Genomic DNA, 19,678 nt, shown 5'->3' with positions numbered 1-19,678 from the left:
TAAGAACTCAAGAACCAAAAACATGAAAAGTTACAGTATATTTACAAAATCGCAAATTTGACATGTCAGAAACTATCCTAAAATGCATTTTTTGTTCAACTAGTACAGACAGCCCTGTGACACCTTCAGCCTTGAAACATCACTGAAGCACAAGCAACTCAGACTTCTTCAATTCACAGTACAGAAATATTAAATTTATTAGAATAGATGGTAGCAGAAATACACAGATGAAAGGCAGAACAGAAACGTGCAAAACCATCCCGTGATTACAGGACTGCCAGCTGCAAAATCAGCATTCATTACTTCCCTGAAGAGCCAGAATGGGTAAAGGAAGAGGTATTCAGTTTAGCAGCAGACACAGAAAAATAAACCAAAGCAGATTGAGCAATCTTAACATCAAACAGCCAAAGTAAGGCCACATCCTGGGTAAAAAACAGTGCAGCCACATAATCACAGTGCTGACCAGGTTTGGGAAATACAGCTTTTAGCCCTCACTGTAGTCAAGAAACAGTTTTCCTTAAATGAAAAAAAAAAGGATGCCTTGGACAAGAACTAAATCATAACCATCATCCCAGGAAACAATTATGCAACATGCATTGAATAAACATCATGGTATTCACTACTATGAGTGCACGTAATACCAAATACTCTTTGCCAGCTCAAGTGTTCCTTCAACAAAAAAAGGATCCATACATCATAACATGATGAATCCACCAATCTTTGTCAATGTCACCACAGTAGCCAATAGATTGCTCTATCAACTTTTCCAGATCCTCTAGAAGCAACTTTTCACCAAATAACTATCAATATAAGTACAGTAAATGTTCATACTTATTACAAAGAGAAAAACTATAGGTACCTCTTCAAACACCTATGCAAGGCCAGCCTCTTGAAATCAAGAGTTTAGTCTTTCATGTAACACCTTTCCTATATTGGCAGGTGGAAAAGAAGCTTAAAAATTAGTCTATCCATGTTGTGAATTTTTTTTGGCAATAAATTAATCCTTTATTAATTCAAAATACACTGGTTTAAAACAAAGCACAGAAAAAATAAGAGCATATCAGAGCCTTCTAAAGGAAAAGGCCTTTTCTAGTTAGAAGCATCCAAGTGGTCTGTCTTCTATGATATTATGGTTAGTTCTGGGTTTGGGATCTTTGGTTTTTTTTTAATTTGTTTTACTTGGTTCAGTTTTGTTGTTTTTGTTTTTTTAAGCTAGGTGATTGTAAAGAGAACAAGAGACAATTCACTTGGTGATTAGTTATGAATTAGTGCAGAGGTCTTGACAGTTGCATTGAGTGCATCACACTTCTGCTTTTGAACTAATAGGGGTAGCCTAGGTGTCAAGTCATTAGCTTGTCATGAGCTAGTAAGTTTGCTTCAGCTCTCCTTTCTTTATCTAGTTATATAAGTCAAAGCTTGGGGCTTAGGATAACCGAAAATGCTTCACAAAAGGGAAAAATGACTTGCAAAACAAGCCCATTTTTGGAGAACTGAGTAGCAGTCTGTTTCTTAAAACAGATCAAGAGCTTATTTCTGCCTTTCAAGAATTTGAAAGCTTCTATTACCTCTGATGACTAAAGAAAAAAAAAATCTTTAGAATTAGTTTTAAGCAACAAAATCCAAAAACAAAGCAACATTTACTACAGTTAAAATTCTAAGAAAAAAATACTCAAATTTTAGGTCATACCTGATGATGCTGAATATTCTTTATATTACAAGAAAACTCATGGTACAGTTGGAATTTATCGATATCTTTTTCTTTTCCATTTTTGGATGACACTTTTGCCAACGTTGACTGGATGGAAATGTACCTTTTCTGGCATCTGAAGAAAAGAAAATCAGATATTTATAAGGTATTTTAGCATGAAACTTGTGACAAGTCATTGCTGCATAGATCAAATAAAAATGAAGTTTGGAGTCTGCTCAATTACAAGTGATGTTAACTCTAATTACCTGCAGAACTGGATGATACAACTTCATGCTGAGGTGACATAATGTGTCCTGACTGTAATATACCAAGAGAGGACATTCAAGCAGAATAAGCTGATCATAGACCTCCTCCCTCAAGGGAATGGTAACTCAAAAGCCACCACCTGCCCTTCAGTTATGGGTTCAACTTCACACAACAAATTTTGGGAAGTTGCAAAAAAAAAAATGACAGTCAATCCTGAATGCTCCTCATAAATATCATACATACAACACACTTCAGATGAGCAGGTTTCATCTGTAAAGCACTGAGTATTCAACTAAGGAATTTCCAGGGGTCAAAACAATGAAAGTGACAGGTAGCAACAGCACATCCCTTAGAAAACAACCCCCTTCATTGAAATTTTCACACTGCTGACTCAAAGCAACTCTGCATGTTCCTAAGGAGGTGCATGTTCTTGGATAATTCTCTTCTCTGTCCCAAATGGTACACAGCAGACAAAATAAAATAACAAGTTACTACTGCTCTGTCACACCAGCTCCCCAGACATGACAACACTGAAGCCAGGTAATGCAAGAAAATTTGGCTAACATAGTTAAAGGATCAGTAAGTCCTGCTTGAAAAACAGTCATTTTTGTTTGCCTTATTGGCTATCAATGCCAAAATCAACCATCATTGCACACTAGTTACACTGACTGGTGTCAAGTCAGCTATTGGAGCAAGAGCTTAAGCAGATTCACTTCTGAAGAGTTATAGCTTGAAGAAAGTGCAAGGAGGGAAAACTCCCTTATGGATCACTAACTGCCAGGGAGATCTGCTACACATAGGGCAGAGCACAGATTCGGGGGTTAGAGCATCATGCCATGCTCACAGCAGATCTCTACTGCACTGACAGCCAGGCAGGCAGAAGGGCTAATGAACATACACAGGAATGGCCCTAAATCCATCTCACAGGAATGCTGTTTTCCCATCATTAAGAAAAAGTCCTGTATCTGCCACTAGGAGACTGCATTTTACCATGTAAGCAAGAAACTTTAGAAAGTAAGAATGGAACTTACAATTTCCTGATAAAATCCAGTGTGCCTTCATCTTTAGCAAAGATGTCTGCTAAAATATGCTGCACTCCAGCCTCTACTTCCTGGATATTTGCAAGCCCTTAGAAGAAAAATAATTATAAAATACAGTCACTATAATATACAGTTAATAATTAAAAAAAACCCTAATGAAATTACTTTACACAACTGCACAAGCACTAAGAAAATACATGCAAGCTGAAAGGAAACTGATTAAAGGTATCTGACTTGCAAAGTCACTTCAAAGGATCCGAATTAATTTAATTTTTTTTAATCAACTAATGTTTCCTTTCCAAAACACCTGAAATTATATTTTTAATAAGCCCGAAGTGACCAATGCATTATCAGAAGTCAAAACTATATTAGAATTAGGGAAAAATAATTTTTAACTATGACGCCAACAAATCTTGACATCTGTGATATAAACAATATAATAGTAAAATTGGATATTTAAATATAATTTTTTAAAAAAAATACGTTTAATTTTTGAAGTTTTAATGAAATTAACAACTGCAGATAAAATACAGCTGAAGTCCGTATTTTGCTAGTGGTATGAAAACTGCCTAAAATTCTTTGCAGGTAATCCTGTCTTCTTTCTAGTTTCATATTTTCATTGTATTGTAGCAGGAGTTTGCCCAACAACACTTTTAAGGTCAGGGTACCATCAACCTCTCCTATGAAACATTCAAGTTATAAAATGTCTTTAAAGACATGAAGTTATAAATGGCTTCATATCTCTGCAGAGATAACAGAATCATTCAGTTAATTTCCAACACACAGAATCCATTCTTTCCTTCAAATGGCCAGAAGAGGAAGCATGTAATTCCCGTTAGCAAAGGGACTGAATTAGACCGGAAGCTGAGATAATGAAATAAAGCAGACATCTTTGTATTTTAATTCAATATATCTAGTTCTGCTTCTAGCAAGAGTCAGTAATGAATGCTTCAGAGCAAACAGCAAGAATCCTAGAGCTGGCAGATGCAGCATTAACTGACTCTTGCAATACATGCTCTGTTCACTCTGCTGCCTAATGGACAGCTTTATTTATACCATTTTAGCAGGTTGCACAGCTCTGATTAGTCATTGAATCCTGAACCCTGCTTCTGATTAGGCTATAAAGTTACACACTATAAAAAAATTATCTTGCTCCTTTTTAAGACAAGGAAGCTAAACTTACCTGCCAGAAAGAATCAAAAAAAAAAAAAAAGTGAGAGTAAGATTACATTATTAAATGCCTAAACTAATCAGAAGTTGTAAATTTTGGATCCTTACATCTATGAACTACTATCACCTACGGTAGAAGTGATGTCAGAACATAAAGCTAAGTAAATTTGAAGATATGCATCATACTGAACATGGACTGAGACACTCAAGTAGATTATTTGAACAAGATAGTATAGGCCCAAAGAAGTCAGAATTTGAGAAACAATCAAAGTTCCCATTCAACAAGCACCACTCAGACAGGCACTTTAGTGTGCCCACCAGCACACACTTGTGTAATTAGAGAAATTTCTGATCATGCATGCAACTAAAAAGAGCAAAGTTTTCTGGTTAGTCTGCTTCTTCAACTTTCAAATGTTGGGCTTTGAAAAATGAACTGCTGTTTTTATTTTGGTTTATTTTTAGGATAAGTTGAAAAACACTGATAATTTAAAAGAAGCAAATATTAAGATTTGATGAAAACTTTTCTGTACTGCAAATGACTCATTCCTATAAAAAAAACCAAAAACACTCTGATCTCAAGTTGTATATAAGCTGTCAAATTAGCTCCCAGGGTGATAAAAGTGACCCAGTTCATAGATGCATATAACTTCTGATGACTTTCAAAGGCAGACATATATTATATAAACCTAAGCAGCATTATTTTTAGCACAGAATTGAAAATAGGTGTACTGGTTTTCAAAAACTAATGTTTATGGTGCAACAAATAGCAACTTCTTTTGAATATAATCTAAATAATTTATCTGAACCTTCACAGTGAAGATTATCTTTTGGCTATTTAGACTGCACCAGAATAGTCAGATATATGGCTGCAATACACTGCTGTATGAAGTACTAACATATGCTGAAAAGCAGTAATTTAATAACCAGAATATTTGGTGACAGATTTTCATTGCAAAATTAGCAGAATTTTATAAGTAATATTTAAATAAACTGAAGTGGGAAAAGTAAGAGTCAGCCTTATTAAGGAGGTTCAGTACCTTTATGCTGAAATTCAAAAAGTATGTGTTGGGGCAGGGAAGAGTAGAAATACATCTCTACCTAACATCATACAGAAGGCTGCAGCAATCTTCACATTTTATTGTCAGAGATTGCCCCCTACAGATCCACCCATAACTGCATTCACAAAGACACACAATTCTGCAGTCTATATGTGACAATCATGCTGTTAAAAGTTCTTGCTCAAATTTCAGAAGTTATATTTTTTCCAATTTCTACTGTCATTCAGACATAAAAACTGTACTGCTCACTCCCAATCCCCTAGGCTAGTTTTTATTAAGATATGCTTTGCTGGATGACATTTCTTTCAGTACAGAGTACAAGCATAAGGCTCTTGTAAAATCAGCATTGAATCTTCAGGAAATAATTCAAGTAGAACAATACAAAGGTCTCAGGTGTGTGATGTGGTTCCCTCTCTCTTACCAGTAAATACTGATGTAGACTATAAGGTCTCCAGATTTATGTAATTTCTATACCATAATTATTACTATTTACAATACAAAGAGAGAGGAAAGGTTGAAGAGTCATTAAATGCATTAACACGTTACCACACTGTTAAAGCACTATTGAATTTAAAGTAGTTGTCTAACTTCCAGCAACATCACAACAATTAAAGTAATTTCCCTTTTAAAATATTTTCAGACCTTCAGAACATTACTGCTCAAAGAAGTAGGGCACTTACCTTTGGTATTGCGTCTAATGTAAGAAAAGAGATTGAGTTCCACAGGATTATGCAGGAGGGAGAGAGCAGCAGGTTCTAATCCCAACTGTTTGGCCCTCTGGGCTTTGGTGCCTTTACTTCCAGTTTTATAAGGTGCAGACTTATAACAAAAAGAATAAACAAAACAAAACCAGTTATTGAAAAGCATAGAAGTATTTCAATCATGCTGTGCACTATTTAGCTATATAAGTTTGATCTGAGAAAGACTAGAGTACTGACCACATGGTCTAACTCTTCCAAAGTTCTGCAATTTAGCAATCCTTTTAAAAGGCAACTGGATAACTTTCCTTCTTTCTTCAACTTCTGTATCATTGTATGTGTCTTCTTTGCAACAGTACTAAAATGCAAGAGATTAATGTTAAGTCACATTTCACAGTGAATTAAAATGTCTATTGATTGTGACCCTGTCTATTACACTGCTGAAATGCTCTAAAACCCCTTACACAATTGTATCTCATGTTAAACTTCATCAAACCAAGTTGGTAATCATAAAGTTTCTAATCCTTTTTTTCTCTCTTCAGTTAGCTCAAAACTATCAAAATATCCTGTGGTAGCTTTAAGAAAAATCAAGTAACACTGGTATTCATTACTGCTCCACACATTTATGTAACATTCATTGGCCTGAAAGCCAAATAAAAAGGTCCTAGAATAAATCCACACTGATAAGCTCTTACAGATGCAACTCAAATCAAGATAGTTCTGCAGCACCAAGTACAGGCTACAAGATTTAAACTCCTAGGTCTTCATAATGATACATAGGAGCAACCACAAGCAGCAGAGTTATTTTGTTATTCTTTACTTTTTCAGACAAGAACTCTTTCAGGCCACCTTCCCTCCTTGGAAAGAATCTCTTGGTAGGGATTGGCAGGCAGTACAAGGAGGAGGACACCAAGCTGACAGAACAGCTGACCAGTCTGTTCCCTTGCCATCTCAAGAACACAGGGCCATTCAAAAGCAAGATGGAATGAAAACAGTCTCATCCATTGCCACAAACTTTGCTGATCATTTCTTTCCTGCAGCGATCTGGCATAGTTTAACCTCATCTCCTGGTACACTCTAGCCTAAGAGGGGCTCTTCACTAGAAGCTTCCTCGATCCAAACAGGGAGCCAAGGAGTTCTTAGTGATTCTTTTTGTAAGAGTGGAGCTTCCATCTCATCCTGCTATGTATTCCCAGCAACTATTAGCTACTCTTTTAGTACAAGCTTTTCTGTGCGGTTTTAATAAACTGTAAAGAAATTAAGATGTTAGTTTTGCTTTGTCAACTAATAACTCTAGAATTCTTGTTACTTAGAGGGGAAAAAAAACAAAAAACAACAAAAACCCAACATCCCGAAAAAACCAACAAAACACCAGACAGGTATCAAGCATAATTACATCAGTTCTAAACTTTTTTCTTTATTAGTTCCTTTATAGCTGTAGTGTATAGAAGGAGGTAAAACAAGGGACGCAGGAGCAGCAGCCACCTGTTACCCACCTCCCAGCCAGATCCCTCCTCGTGTTGTTGACTCACCGTAGCTCTTCCAACGTCTGCTGCACTTCTCGCAAGGTGTCGGCCTCCAGGTTATTGATGAGCTCTTTTCGGTACCGAGCAATAAAAGGAATAGTGTTTTCTTCTTGAAACAGCCGAATTAAGTTTGCACACACCCATGGTTCAACATTTGTTATTTCTGACAAGGTCTGTCAAAGGAGAGAAAAAACCCTAACACAACAACCAAACACATTTAAGAGCGAAGGTAGATTGCTTTAAACAGCCTCTCATTCAACATTTAAACCACTCCCCGAACATTACACTGGCCAGCAGACTACTGTTCTCCTCAAGACAGGCTTCTCATGCATGCAGCCACCACACCCAGTATTTCAGCAAGACATGCAGCAACCAATGTTTCCAGAAAACATTGGTTTTCTTCTTGCAACTGCAGTAAAACATGAAGGAAGCAGTACCTCTTGGGAAAAAGGAAAAAAATACAAGGAAGAAAAGACATGAAAGCAAAATTATAAAACAAAACAGCAAGACCATAAACTGTACACAGCAACTCAGAAAACCTGGAATTTTTTTTTAAGCCAACACTGACAAACTTCATGGTTCAGCTAAACAAACAAAACCCACAAAGCCAGAACTGATCCAAATCACACTCAGCCAATATCACAAAACTAGCAATACCAGTTCAAGACAAACCAAGACTTGCGAAATTAAACATGATTTTGTACAAATTGAGCATTCTCAAGTTATAGTGTATCAATATGGAATCACTGACATCCTATACAAGCAGCTTATCTTAGTAACATATTAACCATCACAATTTGTTTGCACTTCACTATAGTAGTTGCTGTAAATGGCTGATACAAAAGCCTTTCAAGAGTCTCATTCTGAAGCCTAAAAATATAACACCACCTGCACAACAATATTCACTCCTTTTAGAGCACACAAAAGGATCAAATTCTCCACATGTATTTCCAGGTGTAGGTGAGAAAAGCCACAAAATTCTACAGCTTTCTTAAGCAGACTGTATTAAGGATGATGAATACAATATGTCCTATCTATTCCCATTCTATTCATATTAAAATCTTCCATGATCACACCCAAGATTCCAACACAAGAGCTATGATAAAGCTGCCTCCACCTAAATGGCTTCAAAGCTAAAATCCTACAAAAAACAAAGATGATACCTCCCTTGTTGTGACTGTTGTATGAGGAGCACAAATCCTTCCTGATGGAACCATAAATCAATAAACACTCTCAAAGGGTCTCTGCAACTAAATGATCCACACTGACTAAATATTAAGTTGTAAACTGCACACAAACATCCCAAATCTGTCAGCATCCCTTCCTGTGGGAGTTCCAACTGCATACATCCAGAAAAAAACCATGTGCTCATACAGGAGAGCCACGCAAACTCTTACAGGCAAGCTTTGTACTAAGGACACCCAAAGATATTAGAATGATGTAAGAGCTTGAAGTTTTAACAGTTACCAGCCAACATCTATATTTATACACATTTTATGACAACCTAAGCAGAGATTAAATGATTGCTTAACTTCAGAGGATTGAAATTGTATGTAAAGATTCTAAGTGCTAATTATGCAGGAAATAGTTTCATTGTTACATCAGAAAGGAAAAGATCTCATACCTGTACAATATCCCAGTTCATTTCAAATTCTTCTTTTATTTTGTTGCCTCCCCGAGTTTTAACTGGCTTTCCTTCAGGACATGCATTCAACTTAATCTTTTTAGAGGGCGGTTCATCAAATGCAAACTCCTTCTCGCATTTCTCTTCTTTCACTACAGGAACACTTGTTGAGGGTTTTTCATCACTCACTAAATTGTTTTGGTTCTTCCCTTGGAATGAATTTATTTCCATTTTCTTAGGCACTTCTGGCATTCGATTTAAACTTTTTGGTTTAGTGCCCACATTTTCTTCCTTAGGTTTTAGAAGCTGCATTTTATTACCTTCTATAGGTGCAATAGGCAAGGATACATCCTGCCAAAAAGACGTTAAAACCATATTAAGCACTGACTGTTACAAAGTAGTTCAACATTTCATTTAAAATCTAAAAATATTTGTTACCAGACAATTTTCCCAATGTCTCGGGCAGCGAAATGCCAAGCCTGAAATCAAGTAAACTGAAATGTATCTTGCATGGAGGAAATAATACAAACACACACAGCAGACCTCTGATTTAGATCAAATAAAATTATCCTGCAAAGAATTTAATAGGACCTTCCTTCAAAAGACAATATTTGCCTCCATTCAAAACAGGAAACATCAGGGCAGGGAAGAACTTGTGAGGTGTTAGGTTCCCAGCATGGGGACTGGAACTGACATCTGGTCTGCCAAGATAGAGTTTAACCTTGGATAAACCACACCTTTACTAACCTTCCCCAAGATCATCTTCAGAAGTCAGAAGGACAGGCTTCTGTCATGATGTGATCTCAGATGTTAATAGTTGACATAAGCATAATTTTCAATATAACTGCATTTTATATTAATCATAATAAAACTGCAATCCTTACTGGATTGAACAGGCATGCAAGGAAATGAAAGCACAGGCTGCCTTTTTTTTGTGGTACTCAGACAGTGAAAAGGTAGAAGACATCAAAGGTGCAATACCAAACCCAGAGATATTACAAAAAGAACAGAGGCATTTATTTATATTGTTGAAAGATCTCCAGGGAAAACCACATCCTATTATCATTGGCCAAAATTTTCAAGAAGCACCCTTAGATCATGGACACTTTAAGGCAAAAAAAAGCTATCCAATATACTGAACATTCACAGGAACAGTGGAACTGTATCAGGCAACCAACTGAACCAGAATAGGAAAAACTGTTCATGTTATTTCCTAAGAGCAGTAATTAAATGTCTCTTGCTTATAGATACTCACCATTTCCTCTTTTATTGCTACCTTCTTGACCGTTTTCCTGGACACAGTTAACTGTGGGGCAGCAGCTTTTTTAGCTTTTGCCTCAGTTTTCTTTGGCAAACAAGGTGCCCTGACAATTTTGCTTTTTGGCTCCCATTCCTCCTCTTCCTCCTCTGATTCAGAGGTCCTGAAAAACAAATGAATCAACAATATTGCTTATGAGAAGAATAAAAAAAATGCACAAGCAAGATAGTCTGAGTGGTTTTTGGCATGAAAGTGAAAAGGAAAAATTAAGAGAAAGATAGAGAGACTCAACAGATATAGGTCTTTCACACTGCTGCAGAGCTAATGGCTTAAACAATCTACCGACTTCTATGATGCATACACACGATACACATGATTCTGTTTGGGTAACTGGCTACTCATTTTCACCCTATCTTCACTGTGAGCATGAAGAAGCCAAGGTAATTTTCATTTTATAATTCAAGTTTTGTGCATGAAAACATTTAATCAACTTCTCAGAAACTGAATGTTGCTCTTATGCAATTGCTCATGCTTAGCATAAACCTTTAAAAAAATCCTAAGAAAAAACCAATCTTACAAATTAAGAAATGAAGGTAGTTCTTCTGATATAGGAGCTTTGGTTCTAGATTTCACCCTCCTTGGTAGAGATGACATCTGAAACAGAGGAAAGAAGAGAGAAACATAACATTTGGTTGAAGCTGTATTCTCTTCCACTCACTGTCAAATGTGTCCTAATAATGTCTTCAGCAATCACGAAAGCCTCCTCTAGAGCAAGTTTGGTTTTCTCAGCATATAAGAATTTAGGCCACATCAGCACACATTCAACAATCATTAAAACTAAGCAAACAAACCAGCACTATAACCTCTCAAACTACATTTTTCTTCACATGGAGGTAATTATTTGGCTTGAAAGTAAAGCTGTTCTAGCAAAAAGGGTACTGGTTCTCAGATGTTTTATTGGGTGTCACATATAATTCTGTATGTGACCAGTCTTTCCTCCATCCATTTAAAAATGTATAGCAAATCAAAATCTAGTAAAGTGAGCTCACGTGTGGTTTTGGTGGGACAGGACTAGGCAATTGTCCATTTTCAGCTACATTTTTATATTTAAAGACTATCTGTTGCTTGTATGCACAATGAAAACTATTATTCTGAATGAGCTGCTCATTGGAATATAGAGAGTGCATAAAACAACTACCAAAAGTATGCAGGGGAGGCACAAGCTTTCTCCTGACCTGAGATTCATACCTACAATAGCTGTATTTCATTAAACAGTTTTAGAATTTTTGTGGTTGGGCCTATGAATTTCCATAATCATATTCAGCAGTCTTAGTTAAAAAATGTTAGGTATCCTCAAAATTTTATCTGCCAGAAAAGCAAAATTTAAAAAACATAAAAAGGAAAAAAAAATACATATAAAAAATCTTGTAATTAGTACAAAATTCAGAAGCATATTTTACCTATATCTGGTACAATTTCATCATTCTTCATGTTTTTATACCTTGACCTTTGATCCAGCCTTACCACTGCGATGGGAACCTTAAAGTCCCATGTTTGCAAAATACAAACCAGATAAGCATTTTCTAAAGTGCCATTTAACTCAAGGGCAAAACAACCTTTAATCTGACTTCATTCTGGCCTCTGTTCAAGCGAGCACACTTGTTATTAATGACTTTCAGCAAGTTTTCCTTGTAAAGCAGCACAAAAATTTAGGTGACAATTTTCAGCACTGCAGTGCTGAAGGAAGGAGCACTGTTGAGGCTCACATCAAAAAGCACCACTGGCTTACTTGCAAAGCACCTTCTTGGAGCTACAATCTTGGTCAGTAACAGGTCAGCATTTCTGAGCTGCTCCATTATGTGACTGGCTGGAACACACAATGACCACAGAAGACACAAATCTCCAAAGAAAACAGCAAATATTACTCACCTTATCAGCTTCCCAGGTGCCTTTTCACTGTCAGTTTTGAGATACCCCCAAACTCATCCAGCCACTCTGCTTCTCTGTGTTCCTTTGCTCTTTATACCTGAACAGTCATTATCACAGTTCTAAATTAATTACTTATTTATTCACATTACTTCAGATACATAAAAAGAACGTTTCCATTTTTAGATCATATTTCAATGGGTGAATGGGAGAAACAAAAAATATTGAACACTCACTTTGATGTTGAAGACATGCCCTCAACAATAAAATCCCACTGCTGCTGCATGATCCGGGCTCGTCACATACACTGAGGTCATTCAGCAGCCGGATTTTATTGTTGGGCACCCGCTTTTGTAAGGGTTTTGAATTTCCCGCTCTTGCACACTTGATTGGTCAAGGGCCCCACCCCGCCCAGCTCACTGGCCAATGAGATGGGTGCACCCATGGTTCGACGGGATTGGCTGGGGTCCCCTTTTTGAGCTTGGACTCAACCAATTACTTTTCTACTTGGGGACTTGTTTTCCTAGATTGCCTAATGAGCTAAAATGTCTGCCATGGGCAAATTATCTGCACAGCTATAGACCAGCTACAGCTGTCACAAAACACCAAGATTTCCAAATATAAGTAATATCCAAGCCAGGTGGAATCCTGATCCTTTTTTTTTTTTTTAAGGTACTGGGACACTTCATGTTTCTTTTCAGCTAATCAAGCTAGGTGGGTATTCTAGGAAAATGATCAGTTTTTAAACACTCTAACCAGTTTCTTCATGGGTAGACACTAAATCACTGCAAGGAAAAGACCAATATACGAGGTCTCTCACCTGAGGTCAGCATTGCCTCTGCTGAGTACACCACTCTAACTATCCCTGCCAGTTTGGAACAGACAGCATACAAAGTTTAACTCCATTAAAGTTCTGGAGCCTACCCAGAAGCCCAGGTAAAAGGAAAACCTCATCTGGAAGGTCCTTTTTTCTGCTACTATTTCCCCTTTCACCTCAAGTGGTTGAGGGTCTCAAAATATCTCACCACTTGTATTGTTACATTAAGTAAGATTATGGCAAGAGTAATGCTCACTTATAAAGTTAATTGCAATTCCCAGCATCCAATACTGGTGACCTATCTAACTCTCCATATCTGCAGAAGAATAGGAGATGAGTTCCTTAGTAATTCTCCATGAACAGCCAAGCTGTGGTCAGAAGCCAAAATGGAGTTCTATGGCTGAAAATAAAAGGTAATACCAAAACCGCACATGTAAGATAAATATCAAGCATGGGGTATCACAAAGGGAAAAACAAAACAAAACAAAAGCATATTTCCACTGCAAGGTGTGGCCAAATTATAAGCACCTCCCCTTCTCCCCATGAATACAACAAACTAACTGTACTTCATATTTGTAGAAAAGAATCTTATAGCTACAACATATATACTTCTTGTTTACAAAATATATTTTTTTAATTAGAACCCACAAAAGTACTTGTTTAATTTCAAATTGCCAGACAGCTGTATGCTAAATTTTCCTCCTGATCCGCCTGTGCTGGGGTGTGCAAACACTAAGAAATGACTAAGAAAACACTTAGAATGACTAAGAAAAACAGCCCTTCTGTGATTCAGTGCAGAGGTAGAGGCAGGGAAGAGGATGAAAAAGAAACAAGCCAAAATGCCACTGCTGATAAGAGATAACTAAAACAGAAAACAAGCTTGGAGACAGTCCCTGAAGTGAGGCAGGAAGACTCAAGAAATAGGCAAACACTGTTAAGCTGAATATGGGGCATCTACAACACTGACTGCATTACAAGGCACTCAATATGCTACTGCCAGCTCCATGCTCCACTTCTGTGGGGATGCAGTCCCCCACATCCCCTGACATGAGTGTAGAGGGAACAGCTTTTGTCACCTTCCCACAGCATGCTGGGATCAAGCCAGGGTGAAGTTGGCCACTTATCTCCCATCTTCCAGATTGACTGGCCTCAGTGGGAAAACTGCCTTTAAGACTTCCTTCTCTGTCAGCTCCGGTTAACCATACTCCGAGTGAGAGCTGATTTCTACCCCAAGGAAAGAAATGATAGTCCCTTCCAAATCCAGAAGTACTCCACAGATATGGAAGAGCCAATTACGAAGCTGAAAAATTAACAGTAACCTATTTATACCAGTCAGGTCATTTTCCCTTCCCATGTCTGTGTCCAGTTTTGCCATCCATAGATGCATCACAGATGCTTACAGTGCTTGGTGGTTATCAGCTTATCACCTTCACCTTATGAGCTCAAGGAAGTAAACATGCAGTATCCAGAATTGTGAACAAGTTAGCCACTCACTCTGTTCAGGATTTCACCAGCTTGCCAATTATCATATTGAACTTCAACAAGCTCTGTTCTAGCAGCTCTTCTCATACCTGAGGCTAGTAAACTTCTGGCCAGTAACCATCAGCTAACTTTTTCTTGTTTTATGTACACTGTCAGCAACTTTTTAATTTCTGACAATGCTGTTCATTAAGAAAAACAGTTCTTACTTATCTCACCAACAGTATTTTACTTCCATGGCAGGCAATGTGAGCTGGTCCCTGGAAAATTTGGCCTTGTCTACATACTTAAGCTCCTGACTGCTGTTTCATTTCAAATCTGTCTGTGTACAGATTTGTAGATCTTTTGCTTCTGTAAGATAGGCTGAAACCTCAATGCTGAACCTTCACACTAGACTCTTGATCCTCTGTTCAAGGGAATCAAAACTCATCTGCTTGTCCATGTCCCAAATGACAGCATGAAGCATTATTGCTTGAAACACACTCATGCACCCGCTAAAGCCTGGTTCCTCCACAAAACTAATCAGTTATAGCACATTCTTTGAAAGCACTTTCCAGGTAAAAATTGAAGAAATTCACAGAACTATTATGCTGTCCAGTGAAGAGCTGAAACTACTTAAATCATTGCAATTGTAGATAGATAGATCTGCTAGGTTCACTCTCCAAATAGTTTGGCATCAGTTGTGTTGCCAGTTATTTTGTTCCCACCATCACTTCTATCCTCTGCATCCAATGCTGAGCTCTACATCACAATTTGGACGGCTGCAAATAATTCACTCCTCCCTGCCTGTCAGCTACTCATTAAAATAAGGCTACTACAGTTTGTGGTCAGACCACACAAGGAATAAAGACTGACCCAGTAGCTCTCATCCTTACTGCACAGAATCTTAATATGGGTATGCACAAAGCATACAGCAAGGAAGTAATCATTTCTCTGGTCTCTCTCCATAAACAGGTCTAGGCTGCACACAAATATAAGCAGACTGAGGTTTTAAGGACCTTTTCATGCTAAGGAGCAATTCAAATCTCATTTTGAGACCGCTGTTCTCTTCAATCTCCCTATTCATGCAAAGGCACAACCCATTAAAGATAAATTTCTGCTTATGTGAATCCCAGTGGCATAAGCAATTGCTTGAAGAAAGAGAAGTTTAATAACAGTTTAAAAGTAATTAGTTAAAAAAATTCTCACTCCTCACCATTTTCCCAACCCCCCTGAAAAAAACCCCGCACTAGCACACACCTCTTCTAAAACTTCATCAGTAGAGCAACAGTTTTCAGATTCAGAAAGAACTCTTAATAGATTTTTCTAGCCAAAGGCACAGGATTAAATAAAAACAAAACAAAAACCAACAAACCCCCAATGAACAAAGAAACAAACCAAAACACACCACCATCACAAATACACTTGGAATTTCATTTCAGTAACTGCAAAAAGCGCTGTCCAGCTGAAAAGCACACAGAAACTTCTGAATCTCTTTTCCAGTTAATCCAAAGAAACACATTCCTTACAAAACAGGGATCCCTCTATGCAGGAAGCTCCTCAAACTTTGCTCTACAGCCTCGGCTTTTCTATCACAAATAAACTAGCAAGAATAGTATAATTTTGCATTTTAGCTTCTTTTAAGTCTAAAAATACTAGCCAAATCAGCATTTATAACATGAAGCACCTGAGGTGGGACAAAACGAGCATTATAAGAATCCCATATGACAAGGGAATTTTGGACCATTGTTAGCAGAAGCAGACTGGTACACTTCAGTAATTATAAGGAAATCCTCATGAGGTTGATTTTGCTTGTCATTTTAAGATACCTTGACTGCAATAATTCTAAGGAAAAGAAAAATCAAAATGTGAGCATACTGTCAGCAACAAGGGGGAAAGATGCTGTGTAGACCAATGGTAGAGACTTATATGGAAATCTTTCTGTCTCTCCCGGTTTTTGTCCTGGAGAGACAAGTTAGCTGAGTTGTACTTCAAAATATAAAACCAACTTAATCCTCTTGAGGTTAAAACCTTGGAGAACTCCCAGACACTTTTGCTCAGAGAAGCTAGTGCAGATTTCCAAGGACTTTTCCTGTACAATGTCAGTCAGACCTGCCTGAGGAAGGAGTTGCAGACATAATTTAGGAGCTTTCAGCACTAACTGGAAAATTACAACCACAAAGAAACAGAGACATACAGGGTACACACATACACCAAAATAGTCCTCAAAGCTAATCAGAGAGGAAGAAGTGTAAGAACAAGTAAGAACACCACCTACCAATTTTATTTACAGAAGTACCATCAAAAAGGTAGAGCATAAAGATTGTGCCTCTAGAAGGTGCATTCTATCCCATGCCTGCTCCTATAATTAGCAGTACCACTGAGGAAAAGGAAAAACTTGTGTTATGCAGCAGCAACCCGTAAATGAATCAGAAGAGGTCTACTCAAGAAGGGCACAAACACTTTCCATGCATTTTTCTTAATCCACTTATCTCAAACCACCTATGAAGACATTATCCAAAATCAGGGAATACTGCTTCTGATGCAGCAACAGAAGGCTACATCATATGCACTTACTCCTTTTCTCCGGTCCACCAAACCAGCCCCACAAAAACACATCCTGGTTCATTAAACGGGATGCCTTTACTCCCAAAGGATTATGGAAGACTAACATCTTTTCTGCACGGCTACAGCCACAGAAGAATTTATCACACCAAAACACTCACTTTGGAGGCTTGGAGGTACAGGGGGGTTGAGAGAAAAGGACTGTTTGTTGCTTGGTGACTAACTACCACCCCAAATCACTGCCTGTCGGCCTAGAAAGACGCCCGACATGAAAATGCACTTTATGTACTTCAAAGCCCTAGTCTCTCGCTGGCGACACCTTGATTTCTTCAGATATGTTGACAGCGTTCAAGAGGAATGGCTAACAAAGCTAAATCTCACCCTCGCCGTCTGGGAAGGGCATCAGCTCGGTGGGAGAACCACGGGAATGAGCCGCCTCTCAAGCGCCTTCCTTTCCCTTCCAGCTGTCCCGCCCCATCTGAGCCCGGGGTGCCCGCCCGCATCCGCTGTTCCGCTCACCCCCGAGCAGGGGTCCGGCACTTCTCTCCCCGGGCAGAGGGGGTGGGAATGGGAGGGAAGAACAGGCTCCTTTCCGCCTGAACAACCGAGACAAAAGCGAATCCCTCGCTTGCCGGGCGCTGCTGCGTGGCACGGAGGGCGCCAGGGCCAGCTCGGCGCCGCTGCCCGCTCTGCTTTGCTCCCGTCCCTGTCCCACCGAGGGGCGGGCGGCTCCCCCAGTCGTTACCCGCTGCTGCCGCCGGCTGCCGCGTTTGAAAGGGCCGCCACCGCGGCCGTGTCTGACTCGCCCGCCCGACCCACCACGGGAGGAGCAGGAAGCAGTAGCCGCGCCGCAGGAAGTGCAGCCGGGCCGGGGCGGTGCCGTCTCCGCCCCTCACGCCGCCCCTCACGCCGCCCCTCACGCCGCCCCTCACGCCGCCCCTCACACCGCCCCTCACGCCGCCCCTCACGCCGCCCGGAGCTGTGAGGGTGAGGGGCTGAGGGTCAGCGCCCCGCAGGGCGAGACCATCAGCTGCCTTTCATTTAAACCAAAGACAAGGGGCGGCGGTGCAGAAATGTCCTGGTTCGGTTTTAGGTTAATGGGAGTTTGAAAGGTGTTAGCCAAGAAATAGGATTTTTTTCACAGCGATCTTGGAAAGGAGAAGTCGTCGTTGTGTGAAGCTGAGATACTGCGTCAAAGGTGACTGCAGAAGACGCAGAAATAAATACACGCCCTTTCAGGGCCCGGAGTAGATAGGAACATGTCGATCCCAATATACATAAGATGCTCGTGTTTTTTACCCGTGCACACTAAAATTGCATTGTTTTTCTTTAAAAGCATTTGCACACTAGTGCTGGAAAAAGTATCTGAAGTGTTAGGTGCCTGCCTTAAAATTCAGTAAAGTAAAGTTTCCCTGCAGTCTCTACACCTATTCCTTTTTCATCCATATCTTCTAAGTTAGCACTCAGCAAGGATACTGTAGAGTTCATATCTCACGCAAAAAGTTAATGGGTGCTGGCTTCTGGAGCCATCACCGGAAGTGTGGAGCAAGCACACGGCTACATTAAAGCTGTCTTTTGAGCTTCCATTACCCTAAAAGGTCTTCTGCTTTGTATCATAAATATTTGTAACTTGTGGTCATAACTACGAGCCAGCTGTCCTCCAGCTTTGGAACAGCAACATCTTAAATGTAACTAAGGTGCTATAAACTTAAATAATGCTTAATTTTTTATCTTGACTTTATAATAAATGTGTGTTTAACAGTCTGAAATGGTTTTAAACACAATAATGTTCAATGCAGTCTCTCTCTTTGCTTGGGGTTTACCTGACCTCTTTAGCTTTCAGAGGCCTGAAGAGAGACTTATGAACATACTTGTCTTTATGCATGGGGGTTGTATCTCTGGTGCCAGATCTTCAGCTGATACAGACTGTCACAGCTCTGTTGATTTAAATAGGTCCTTTGATTTACACAAGTTGTGGATCTGACAGCCCTCAATAGGACAGATCACATATTTAAAGGTAATCAAATGTGCAAGTGTTTGCAAGCTCAGAGCTGATTCACCTGGAGTTTTGTCCTAGTAAGAGCTGAGCGAAAGGTAGTTTAGTGTAATACTAGGGAGCATGAAATCATGTTAGGTCATCAGTTTTGTGGATGAAACATTGTCATATATAATAGAGAAGGTTCTGAATCTTTATATTTCAGATCAGATTCTACCCGTACGCCAAAACAACATTTAAATAAGTACAGGAACTCAGTGTACTGTATAGCTAAGGATGAAAGACTGTAACTATAAATGCCCTAATGTCAAGATGAAAAATGAGGGATGGGACCACCACGCTATTTAATCTGATTTATTGCTCAAGTAAGATATCAGTATCGAAGGTGTGAGATTGAGAGAGGAGCAACAAGTCAGCCATAGCTCAAGGTTGTCATGTGTTTCTTCTTCACACAGCAATATATAACATTTTGGTTCTGTGGACAGTTAACACAAAACTTGTTTCTACTTAATAACCTATCACCTTTGCTTAATTTTGCTACACTGGGCCTGTGTCTTAGCCACTAAGGTGACAGGTCATGTACTCATA

At 39.0% G+C, this 19,678-nt stretch overlaps 1 protein-coding gene across 8 annotated transcripts in view; it reads right to left on the bottom strand.

Moving 5' to 3' along the window:
- The window catches only part of SRBD1 (S1 RNA binding domain 1), a 124,418-nt gene extending 105,802 nt beyond the window's left edge, over window positions 1-18,616 (bottom strand). Inside the window, exons 1-11 of one of the 8 annotated variants that reach the window (XM_023924495.2) lie at window positions 17,476-18,616; window positions 16,808-16,909; window positions 12,258-12,354; window positions 10,906-10,982; window positions 10,326-10,491; window positions 9,071-9,421; window positions 7,453-7,619; window positions 6,161-6,278; window positions 5,903-6,041; window positions 2,986-3,082; window positions 1,688-1,823 (exon numbers count right to left, since the gene is read on the bottom strand). In XM_023924495.2, coding sequence (XP_023780263.2) covers window positions 1,688-1,823; window positions 2,986-3,082; window positions 5,903-6,041; window positions 6,161-6,278; window positions 7,453-7,619; window positions 9,071-9,421; window positions 10,326-10,491; window positions 10,906-10,982 — 1,251 coding nt within the window. In that variant the 5' untranslated portion in view covers window positions 12,258-12,354; window positions 16,808-16,909; window positions 17,476-18,616. Of the gene's footprint in view, window positions 1-1,687; window positions 1,824-2,985; window positions 3,083-5,902; window positions 6,042-6,160; window positions 6,279-7,452; window positions 7,620-9,070; window positions 9,422-10,325; window positions 10,492-10,905; window positions 10,983-12,257; window positions 12,355-12,490; window positions 12,705-16,807; window positions 16,910-17,475 lie in introns of those variants that run through there. The other 7 variants (XM_023924496.2, XM_023924493.2, XM_023924494.2 and 4 more) reach the window with 7 other exon arrangements.
- Between the last annotated feature and the right edge of the window lie 1,062 nt (window positions 18,617-19,678).

The sequence above is a fragment of the Cyanistes caeruleus genome, chromosome 2 (genome assembly GCF_971803275.1).
Source record: "Cyanistes caeruleus chromosome 2, bCyaCae1.hap1.1, whole genome shotgun sequence".
NCBI classification, from domain to species: domain Eukaryota; kingdom Metazoa; phylum Chordata; class Aves; order Passeriformes; family Paridae; genus Cyanistes; species Cyanistes caeruleus.
This window is presented reverse-complemented; position numbering and strand designations above follow the sequence as displayed.